Source organism: Erithacus rubecula (genome assembly GCF_903797595.1).
Source record: "Erithacus rubecula genome assembly, chromosome: 1".
In the NCBI taxonomy this organism is placed as follows: domain Eukaryota; kingdom Metazoa; phylum Chordata; class Aves; order Passeriformes; family Muscicapidae; genus Erithacus; species Erithacus rubecula.
The window spans coordinates 38,493,713-38,505,619 of record NC_136658.1 but is presented as its reverse complement, the minus strand read 5'-3'; the positions used below and the strand labels follow the sequence as shown (position 1 = coordinate 38,505,619).

The 11,907-nt window shown below is 41.3% G+C and overlaps 1 protein-coding gene across 2 annotated transcripts in view; it reads left to right on the top strand.

Moving 5' to 3' along the window:
- Positions 1-1,898: 1,898 nt before the first annotated feature.
- PGR (progesterone receptor) overlaps positions 1,899-11,907 on the top strand; it is a 32,202-nt gene continuing 22,193 nt past the window's right edge. For both annotated transcript variants that reach the window (XM_079302250.1, XM_079302249.1), the window contains exons 1-3: positions 1,899-2,109; positions 2,282-3,685; positions 4,909-5,060. In XM_079302250.1, coding sequence (XP_079158376.1) covers positions 2,496-3,685; positions 4,909-5,060 — 1,342 coding nt within the window. In that variant the 5' untranslated portion in view covers positions 1,899-2,109; positions 2,282-2,495. The remainder of the gene's footprint in view (positions 2,110-2,281; positions 3,686-4,908; positions 5,061-11,907) is intronic.

Sequence of the window (11,907 nt, the reverse complement as noted above, 5' to 3'; positions counted from 1 at the left end):
ACCACAGAACATCTTGGGTTGGAAGAGACCTAAAGACCACCTAATTCCAAATCTCCTCTCAGAGGCAGGAACACTGTTCACTAGATCACATTGCCCAAATATTTTCCTTAAGCAATGACAGCTTAGCACAATCACTGTTACCATTAAAGATTTGTTGGGTCCTGAAAACGAACTTAGGAAGCACAGCAAAAACTTGGAAAATATTTGACTACTAACATTTAGAAAAATAATGTAAGTAGTAAATATGTATATTTCTGGTAAATATGTGGGTGTAGGTTTACCTCTCCTAGTCCAGAACCAGAAGAGGGAAAGTCACTGTAAGGAAAGATGTCTTTGGAGCATATTTTTGTAAAGATGCTGGCCACGAATGCTGTGTGCATATGTGGAAGTGGAAATGAGAAAACAAAGCAGTGGCAATCCAAAGGCATGACAACCAGCTGACTAAACATGCAGCATCAGAGGAAAACCAAAATGAGCATGGAGATGAACAGTACCAGAGATGAACTTCTCTCTCCTCTGAGAAAATGCAGGTTTGGGAGAGGGGAGAAATGCTGTAGCATGAAAAACAGAAACTCATTAGTCATTGAAGCACTTCAAATTATTTTAATGTCATGTCATTGCGGAACTGGATAGTGCCTCTTAAATAATTCTTTGAACATTGATTCCACTAATAGGTTTTGTGAAAACATCTTCAACTCCTGATACTTGCTGGCCAAACAGCTCTTTCCCATACAACATCAACAGAGTTAAACACTGCTGTTCAAGAAATATTCCTACAGTCAACAAGGGTACTTGAAAGCGCATCATTCTGTTTAACCTCCTAAATGTGTACAGAGTTGCCCACAATAACAGCTGAGTTTTAAAATGTTATTTATTATCACATTGCCACAATTCTTTTGAATACCAAAAAATAATGATTTTCTTTTATTTATTCTAAAAGGAATGAGAAAGCAGTTATGATTTCCTAAAACTGAAATAGTTTCCAACAGTTATGTTTCTCTTCCTGAGAAGCTGTCCTTTTCAGTCTGGAGATGTTTGGAAAGTAAATGAACAAAAGCAGCTATTTTGTGGTGATCAGAGGGTCTTTTGAAAGAAAGATGTTTTCTTTCAGAAAAGCATGTTACACTTACAGGGCATAACCAAGCATTTAACAGCATGCTTTATTTATAAAAAAATATATTGGTTTTACTTAAGGTCAGAAGGACTATTCCTACACCAACTTATTCTCTGTATCTTTCAATTCAAGTTTCTTTCCTGATATTTCTAAAAGATGAAAGGTATACTAAAGGTTGCATTGGTTTTTTGAATTTTTTTTTTCCTCATGTTAGTAGCTGTCTTATTGAGCTGAATGTGTTCTACCACAAAGCCAGCATTTTGCACAAAATGCCAGCAATTAGCTAGTGACAGCTTCTTGGTCAGAACTAACCTGGGCTGAATTGCAACCTGCTATATGCCAGTTCTTTTCAAATGTCCTCTCATTTCCCTGACAAAGTAATTAAAATTTAGAAGCAATGAATGCCCACTTTCCAAATCTTTTGCAGAAAAAACGTTGTGCTTCTTGGTGTAAAGGATGCTTTGACGTCCCGCAATGCCACGTAAGGAGCTTTACAATGCCTTGGTTTCCTTGCTACTGGAAAATTGATTTTGTATCAGAAGGGGTTTTGGATCACAGCTTAATCACGAAAGACTATATTGAACGTCTGAAGGGGACAGTGAAAAATAGAAAGGGAGTCGTCACTGCAAATAAGTAAAGCTTGTCTTTCTCTCTGCTCCCCAAAGCTGCGACCTAACCAGGGACTCGTGCCCTCCGCTCAGTGCAGAGCTGCACTTCTTGGGATGGTGAAGAGGGAGGAGGACGGAGCACCGGCACAAGAGCTGGGGGAAAGGGATGAGAGAACAGAGAGATGATCAGGACAAGCCAAAAAGCGCTGACCCAAGATAGAGGGGTCGGATGCGATGGGAAAGGGATGCGGGCACGGCGAGCGATGGGAGGGGGCCAGGCGGAGCGGAGGAGGAGCCGATGGATGGAAGTGCCGCTGGAGGAGCAGCGGATCCCAGAGACAGCGCGGCGCGGTGGGACCGGGAGGCGGGAACCCGCGCAGACCCTCGGTAAGGGACGGGGCTGGAGGCGAGGAGGGCGGGGAGGGAGGGACGGGCGAGGGGCGTGGAGCGGTGGGAAGCAGTCGGGGGACGAGCGCGGAGTCCGCTGTCCGCCGGTGCCTGGCAGGCACCCTGCTTTCCTGCACGCCGCCCGCACACGCTCCCACTGTTTCCCCTCCAGGCTGCACCGCCCCCGGCTCCGAGCCACCCCCGAACCGGCGGCGGGGCCGGGACAGAGCGTCTCCCCGAGAGCAGCACCATGTGAGCAGGAGCGCCGCAGAGGCACGTCCAGGATGTAAAGAGCCGTCCGCCCGCTCGCACCCCGTCGCTGCCCGGCTGCCCGCCCTCTGTCGCTGCCGGAGACTCGCCGGCGACCATCGCTGCCCCGGGCCAGCATGACCGAGGTGAAAGCCAAGGAGCCCAGGGCGCCTCCGCCTGCCACAGACGGGGCGGTCCTGCTGCAGGGTCAGCCCGGCCGAGATCCCTTCCGCGAGGAAGCGGAGTCCATCGACATCTCCTTGGACAGGCTGCTTTACCCCAAGAGCAGCGACGAGGAGGAGGGCGAAGAGGAGGAGGAGGAGGAGGAGGAGGAGGAGGAGGAAGAGGAGGAGGAGGAGGAGGAAGACCCGCAGCAGCAGCATCTGAGGCAGGAGGACGGCCGGGACTCCCTCTCCTTCCAGCCAGGGAGCGGCTCCCTCTCGGTCAAGGACTCCCTGGACCCCATCCTGGACACCTTCCTGGCTCCCGCGGTTCATGCCAGCTCCACCGTGCCCGCGGCGCCGTGGTCCTTCTTCCAGGCGGAGGAGGCGTCCGACGGCGCGATGAGCAGCGGCCCCTCGCAGAAGGCGGCCGAAGCCGCCCCGGGGCCGCCGGGCCCCTCGCAGCCCCCGCCGCGGCCCGCCGCGCTCTGGCCGCCCGGCGACGCGCTGGTCCCCGCCGCTAAGCCGCGGCCGGCGGGGCCGGGGCCCGGCGCGGAGGGTCCCGCCGCGGCGCCCAAGGGCGATGCCGCCGGTGGCGGGGCGCTGCCCGGCGGGTCCCGGGCGGGGGACCCGGGGCAGGAATACCTGCACGTGCCGCTGCTGCCGCTCAACTCGGCCTTCCTGGCCTCGCGCACGCGGCAGCTGCTGGACGGGGCGGAGTACGAGGGCGGCGCGGCGCCGCGCTGCTCGCCCCCCGCGCCCGACCTGCCGCCCTACGGCTTCCCGCCGCCCGACGCCAAGGACGGGCCCTTCGCCTACGGCGACATCCAGCCCGTCATGAAGATCAAGGAGGAGGGTCTGGGCCTCGCCGCCCGCTATCCGGGCGGCAGGGCCAGCCCCGCGGCGGGCTGCCACGAGTACCCGCAGGCTCCGCGGGCCGGGCAGGAGCCCTCGCTGGAGTGCGTCCTCTACAAGGCGGAGCCCACCCTGCTGGCCGGCGCCTACGGGCCGGCGGCGCCGCCCGACAGCCTGCCCTCCACCTCGGCCGCGCCGCCCGGGCTCTACCCGGCCCTGGGGCTGAACGGGCACCAGCCGCTGGGCTTCCCGGCCGCCGTGCTCAAGGAGGGCCTGCCCCAGCTCTGCCCGCCCTACCTCGGCTACGCGCGGTAAGGCGGGGGCGGCGGGCGCTGCCTGAGGGACGGGGCCGGCGGGGCGGGAGAGCTCCGCGCCTCCTCATCCTCATCCTCCTCCGGCGTGCCGCGCGGTGGGCGCCTCGGGGGGATATTTACGGGATGCTGAGGAAAGGACGGGCGGAGTCCGAGTTGGTCATTTCGGGCCCTTAGGTGGTGCCCGCAGCCCCGCTGGCGCTCCCTGCCGCGCTGTCCCGGCTCCGCAGGCGGCACCTGCCGGCTTTGGGCACGGTGCCGCTCCAGGGATGTTGGTGTGTTATCGCAGGGAGTTCGGGGCCGCCGCTCCGAGCCAGTGCTCGGCACCGGGGAGAGTGTGCAGCATTTCTAACGAGCCCTCACTTCCAGCGATACCGTATTCATCCATACCTAAATATTTCCCAAAACACCGTTCCCGATTTGAAAAACAAAGCAAACCAAAACCAACCAACCAACCAACCAAACAAACAAACAAAAAAAAAAAAAACCAAAAAAAACCGCACAAAAAGTAGTTGATTTCACACGAAAAAGAAAACTGAAACTCTTGTATGTTGATTTGCTAGAATGAAATCGAGCACTATCGTGCCGAGATGTACATTACCTAGAAATAGACGCAACAAAAGGTTCATCCAGTGTTACAGTTTCAAAGGAAATCCTTTCTTTTAGTAAATGCAGTGATTACCTAGATTAGCCTGCCTTTTCTCGGAGATGAATTGGAAATAGCCTTGATATCCCCATCAGGCTTAGTTACTTCTGAGAATGCTGCAGCTGTATGGGGGGTGAAAAACTGATTATTAAAGATTTTTCCAGTTGAAATGAAATGTCATATTTCCCATATAAAAGAGGCCTTTGTAATTCAATTGACATCTATCTGATTCTGTCTCTGTACAGGAAAAAAAATCATCACTATGACTCCACTCACAAGAGTTGTTGATCTGAGAAGATGAACATTTTTACAGAATATCTAGATGGTACCTTTTTTGCTAAATGGTTTAAAATATAACTTTGTGCTTTTTTATTTGCAATGCTTTGCTATATTACCACAGTAGAGACAAACCATTGAGCAGAAAGGCAATCATACTTTGTTTTTTTTTTGGTGTCCTTCTGTATCTTGATTACCAATTTAAAAATGAAGTTTTTAATAGAAAACTCATTAATACAGGTAAGTAATTAACTGCGCAACGCTAGAGCTTTCATTTCTTTTAATTCTTTTTCTTCCCAAGGCCAGATACAGAAACCAGCCAAAGTTCTCAGTTCAGTTTTGAATCACTACCCCAGAAGATTTGTCTCATCTGCGGTGATGAGGCCTCAGGTTGCCACTATGGAGTGCTTACCTGTGGAAGTTGTAAAGTCTTCTTTAAAAGGGCAATGGAAGGTACTCTATGATGCCATTGTTCCTAGTTATCTGAAATATGTCTTCTAGGCACTAGGGCATGCTGTTTATTTATTGTTCATTTTTATATGTATTATCACTGTAGTGATTTTTTTTTTTTTAATATCAACTCTATTTAAGTATTACAGTGGATATTGACCAAGTTCTTTCATAACTGATTTTTCTAGTATTATTTGGTTTACTTTACTTTTTTCCTAATTATTATTTGCTGTTTGTCAGTGAATCTTTCCAGGTAGGCAGAGTTAAATAAAATTTTTGTGCACTATAAGCTTGTGTTTAAAAGTAAAAATGGTGTTCAAAGGAAAATATTGTGGGTATGAGCTAATGATAGGCAGATAAGAACTTATTTTGTCTTTGTTATCTTTTTGAAGTAGTGAAATTTTTTTGCTTTCAAGTTGCTGAGTTTTGGCTTCCTGGAAGTTATGGAAGTATTTAAAATTTCACTGAACTATTTCAAGTCATAATAACAATAACTGTGTTTGACTTGTTCATCAAGTTGCAAAGTCAAGCTGCAAGTTTAATGAAACAGTAGCAATACCTATGTTTATTTTTAAATTTTGGATTATGTTTTATGCCTTTTCCACTGAGATTTTAAAGAATAAAAGAGCAGACTATTTTATGTGGTTCAACAGATAAAGCAGTAAAACAAATCCTTCTACTTTTTAGGCTTTGTCTCCTGTTTTGATTTTTATCTGATCCCACCAGAACTAGGATACTCAAATTTCTGTTCTATGTATTTAACAAAACCTCTGTTCAAATGGATAGGATTCCTTAAAAACTGCATCCTGTATTTTCTTGTTGTGATGCATAGTTTTGTCTGCTTTATAGAGTTTATCTCTCTCCAAATGAAAAGGGGAATATTGGAAAAGTAAAAGCTTAGCATAATAATATAATTAGATTTTTTGTTTCACTGTTTTGTTGCACTTTAAGCATATGCTCATGTTCTTCCTTTAATATGAATTATTTGCAAAATGGTCTTGGTGGTCTAAGACACCTTTTGAACCAGTGCCACGTTTTCTTTAATGCTTTCAATGGGTTTCATGGGAAAACTACTAGAAATATTTGTGTTAGGCTGCAAAGCTCTTAAGCCACTTCCAACTTACATTTAAGTTTCACTGACTTTGCTAGTTGGTCTCTTGCTTTGGCTTCACATTTTTTTGCTATGTTTTGCTAAATCAGCCAAATATTTTTTTTAAAGAAAAGTCAGGGACTGAAATTTTATTACTAAGTGTAGTGTAATTTATGAGTACCTTATATTAAAATACGATGCTACCGTATTTTTAATACCGTATATTAAATTTAGTGCTACTACAGACATGTGGGTTTTAAATAATAATTCGTGCAAATAAAATGTTAAATTTTGTGAGTAAAAAATCCTGGTCAAAACTCTACTTTTCATGTAATTTCCATACATTACTTATCTTTATGAGAAATTAAAACATAATTGGAAATAGCTGGCTTTTGCTATTTCATGGATTTTCTCTATCTTGAGTTTTTTTTGTATGTTACAAGGTTTTGTGCATAGATAAAAAAAGTTCTTAATATAGTAGCATTACATTTTTTGGGAAATGTCTGTTTTCTATTTTAATTATTCCTGTAATCTGAGTTGCATTTACTGTTTGAAATCAAACAGCCTATGTATTTTTTGTATTTTTTTTCACAGAAATTTTTCTATTCATATACCATTTTTTTTACCTCCCCAGATGTGATGATAATACTTTACTGGTTAAACACTTCCATTTGAATAAAATGGACTCCTATGTTATCCAGAGAATTCATTTTTTCCATATCCAATCTTTTTGAAGTAAAAACAGAGATTATTTAAAATACTCAGACTGAGCAATCAATATATATCCTGATCATGATTTAATCATACATTTAAATGTAACCACTACATACCTATACAATTTAACAAGGGGTCAGAGTTGTGTGAGGATCACAAAGATTAAGATTGTTTCTTGGCACTGAATTCTAAAATATGTATGACTTTCTAGACACTTTCTGTCTTTTGGGGTGTTGGTTCCCCATATGTGGCTATATGTATATATATGAAGGTTGGCGTTAATAAAATAAACATTTTTTTTCTCTTGGCACCATCTTGAAGTAGGTTAAACAAAAATTAAAGTCCTTCCTTTGGGCACTTGTAGTATAGTAGATAATATGTAAAAAAATTATTACTGCAAGTGAGGAGCAGTAAAGGGACAAAGATACTGGATTGTTTTTTCCTAGGCAACATTTATTTGCATTTAGAAGTTTTCTGTTGGATCCTTACAAATAACTAGTAGTCTGTAGATTCACTTAATGTACGAAGAAATAACAAGGCTTTTAAAAAATACTGTAAAGATCTCCTTTGAGCATAAGGAAAACCATAGAAGTTACTGCTGTTTATATTCAGTAAAGAAATTTGAAAAGACAAAACTGGACTCACTGTGCTGATGGGGTGGTGCTGTTCCTGTAGGTGAGATGAGCATTTTGGACATAGAAATAAAAAAATTAAAAAAAAAATCAGAAATAATATTCAAAATGCTTCCAAATATGTAGAACTACTGTATTTGCAAAGTAATTCGTGTTGATGATCAGGCATTGTTTAAGTTGTATCAATGTGTTTCATTCATGGTAACAAAACAGAGGAAAATATTTCTAACAGGGCATGAGGAGAATGAAGATAAATGGACTTCTACTTTTCTAGGACTAAATTGCCAAACAGTCATTAGTGATGTCTTACAAAGATGCCTTCATGTAAAACCATGCAAGGCAGCCATGATCAAAATGCTTGTGGAGCACCAGGGTAAAATGTTTGACCCTGAACAGGAGCCCAGTGTTCAGTTTTGGGATTCTGGAGTTACACTGTTGAGAACACAGTATTTCTTGGTAGGCTGCATTATTGCCTTCTTGTTGAAAGTGTCTCTTTTTCAATAGTTCTAGTTCTACTAATTAAACTTTTAAATTACCTAATCCTGCAAAAAAATCCAAGGGCTGTTTTTCCAATAATAAAGCTTCATTTCTTATTTTTGTTCTTTATTTATATTTGCACTTTGTTTATATTATTGATATTTAAGGAAAAGTAGTTGCCCAAACCCAGAGTCCGAGACCAACATGAATACATGTTATTGCAGCAGATAATCAGACTGACTCTTGGTTTGTTTAAGCTCCTGGGAACGTGTTACAAACTTGACCAAATGATTGTGTAACTTCTGCTTGTTTTAATATGTGCTTTAAAGTCTTTGTAGCAACTCTGCTGCATCAATGGCATCAGGGAACAAACTCAAGCATATGTAGCAGATAACATTTAACTGACCAAGTGTCAACTTTTCTACTCTCTAAGGCCTGAATTTGGTGAACTGGCAGAAAGTGGGATTTCCATGAGGGTTTTCACTGTGTATATAGAGAGGTTCCATGGAGTAATTGATGATGAGCTGCACTTACACAGTGTGAAGGTTGATCATGACTTCAACCAAACTTTCTGATAAAGTGTATCTGACCTTATCAGTGTAATGATAAGCAGTTTTATGATGGCAGTCTGATTCACCATGTATGTAGTGCAGTAATGTGCATAAGGAAAAGTGCTTGTCTAAACAGTTAGCTTTTCCATAGCTAAAGAATCTAAAATGGTACAGCATGCCAAGTATTTTAAAAAATGCCAACCACTGTAGAAAATCCTCTTTGAAAACAAAGAGAAATAATACTGTAGAGAATCTTTTAGCTGTGAACTTTGTGAAGGAGATGTTAAAAGTTCCTTTTCCTCCTAACTCTAAAGGGTTTTCTAATTTTTAATCCAACCTTTCAGTCTATCTGATCTTTTCTGATCTTGGGATCAGAATTTGGTACAGCATGTACTGTAAACCTGATGGTGATGAAATGTTCATGAAGAACATGCAAACACACAAAGCATACACATGGCAAGTTGAGAGATAAAAATGCTTTTCACTCAATATAACAGTTTTGATGTCATTGAAGTTCTTTTTTTGCACATGGCCAAAATGTAGTAAAGTACAGTAAGCTAAGTATATTTTCAAATTCAAATGTACAAAATTGCTTTATTGAGGAGCCTAAAATGCAGATGGAAAATGTCACTTTTGTGAGTTCAAAGAATTTGCAATATGAAAACGAAAAGAAAATCTGCATTGATACAAAATGATATATCTTCATCATACTTCTGACTTCAAAAGGATTTGTTGTCCAGCAGTATGACAAACAGCAATTTGATGAATTGATTTTTATGAGGCACAGAAGTGAAGTGAGCTGAGGTGTCATTTGTTCTGGTGCTTTGACTCTTGCACTAGTACTGGGCTTCCTACTGCTCTGACTGTGACTTTACCACTGTTTTCCTAATAGACATGGTCTAGTACATAATCAGCTGCAGAAATGTCAGTTACTAAAAACTGTAGTTTAACTTTTACATAGGATTTTAGAAACATTATTATGTATCATCTTAAGCATCTTTTCAGGTGGATTAGGAGCTATTTCAGGTAGTGTAAGACTGCCTGCTTTAAAGAGCAACTGACTGCTCAGTCTTGTTAATATCCTGTTCTAACTTCCCATGTGCACAATATGAGCAATCTGAACTGCTTATCTTAAGTTCATTTAATGGTGAATGGAGAGGAACAAGAAATTTTACAAAGAAATTCACTGAAATTTCTAATATGTACTTGTGATGAAAATAGCAGTACTCTAACAGTAACTATTTCTCAGCACTGAGTGTAAAGGAGTGTCAGGTGACCATGCACACTGTCTGTATTTGATGATATGAATCCTATCCACATCACCAAGGTAGCTAATATAGTTCTGTAGTATATAAAAGAAATAAAAGAAGCATATAAAATGCTCATTTCATATTGCTTAAGTATTATATATATATTACAGATATCACTAAATTATTTCACATATAAAAATCATAATTATTTTAAGAACATTTATATTACATAAGTATATAAAGTGTAAATAGGTATAGTAAAACTGTTCTATTCTAAAAGCAAATTTGGGATTGATGGTTTAAGTCCATTGCCTTAAATTGTATATTTGTTCCACAGTATTCATGATGTACCATTTAGTAGTGTTTTAATAGATATCTACATTTTAGAATCTAATTAATCAAATAGAATAAAGTTAATCCAATATGTTTTAATCAAGAGGCAACAATATCTATGTTTTTTGCATATTACTTTTTTCTGCTACTAATATTTCTGGGTTTTTTGCCTTTATTGCTCATGTAGTGGGTGACTCTGTCCCTCTGGTTCAGTTGTGGGTCAAGTCAAGGAATATAGGGAGAATATGCATGAAAAAAATTACCATGGCAATGGGGTATGATAATTCCACTAAAGTCAGAATGATAGGATGACTGAAATGCAAATATAAAGGGTCTTCATAGAAGAATATAACAATCAAGAGCAAAACAATTGATACTTTAGTGCTGTATACCACTGAAATTGTCATGGTTTTGAATTAGGTTTCGTGTTCAAATCCCATATTTTGTATTTGTAAGAAGCAGACCACCTATTGACAAATACGCTGACACTTCCATAATTTTACATATTTGTATCCCTGATGCAGTTAATTACTTTAAAATTATGACCAAGGAACAATTGTGACACAATACTGTAAAAAGAATGGAAATAGTGACTTGTAGATACTACCATATTCTCCTGAAGGGATACTAGCTGTGGAAAGTTTTTGTGGCCAGTTCCCGTATTTAGACTCCAAGACTTTATACATTTCAAGGCGTTTCAAGTTTAGGCAAACCATCTGAAAATCAGTATGAAACAGTATTTCTAATTTTACAGTTCATTTTCGTTTCCATGAATTATAACTTAATCTTGTTTCATTTTGGTTTTCTGTGGTTTTCATTTTGTTTTCCTTCTTTTTCTTATTGGAAACAGTGATACAGACAGGGAAATGTAAAAGATATTATAAAACAGGATTGTAACTTTTAACTCAGTCTAGAAGTGAGTGAAAACAAGGTAGCTACAATTAATTGTTCTGTTTTGTAGGTATTTAAAAATTATACTCTCTTTGGAGGTTGCTCTTTGAAGAAGTGATTTTGTGAGGAAAAAACAATAGAATTGCAGGATTCACAGCAAAAGGCAGGAAGATTTTGAGATCAGTATACAAGAGAAGGAAAGAGTCAGTCAAAGATGTTATAGACAATCCTTTTTATCACTTTCACTGTGAAATATTCTTCATTATTTTGGTTAGATTCTAGGATGGGACATACTCACAAGTTCCTCTGCTTTCCACTCTTTGCCCTCTTTGGCCAACCGAATCCTTAATTCTTTTCTGAGAAGCAGACTTGAATCAATAACATGACTTTCTTTATACCAATATAGGCTACAGAGTGGAAGTCACCTGCTTAAGAGCTGGAAGTGAGAATTTTACCTCAATGGGCCAAGAGAGAAATGTAAATCTTTATCAAAAGATTTTGCATGGTAAAGTCCATGATGGATGTGGATTTTGGTTAAGTAGTTAAGAGTCAGAAGTCTCACTTCAGGGACTTCTTGTTTTTAGAGAAAACACACAGAAATAAATTTAAAAACCCCAGCAACATTATCTGAAGTGCATGGAATCTTGAAGACTAATAGCATGGGATGGCATACAGGGGCATGGAGATTGTAGTACAGATTCCTAGTCCTTCAAAATTAAAGAGAAACACACAATTAGAGGTAAATTCAACCCACATTTGCTGTTTTGAAACTTTGAAACAGTGTAAATAGAAGAGTGTTATGTTTAGATCTGGGCTAAATTTGATATAATTTTACTTCCATTTTACCAAGGATGAACTAGGCCAGCTGTTTGCCTAGCTGTGGAAAATCTGTCTTGTCAGAGCATGTTCAGG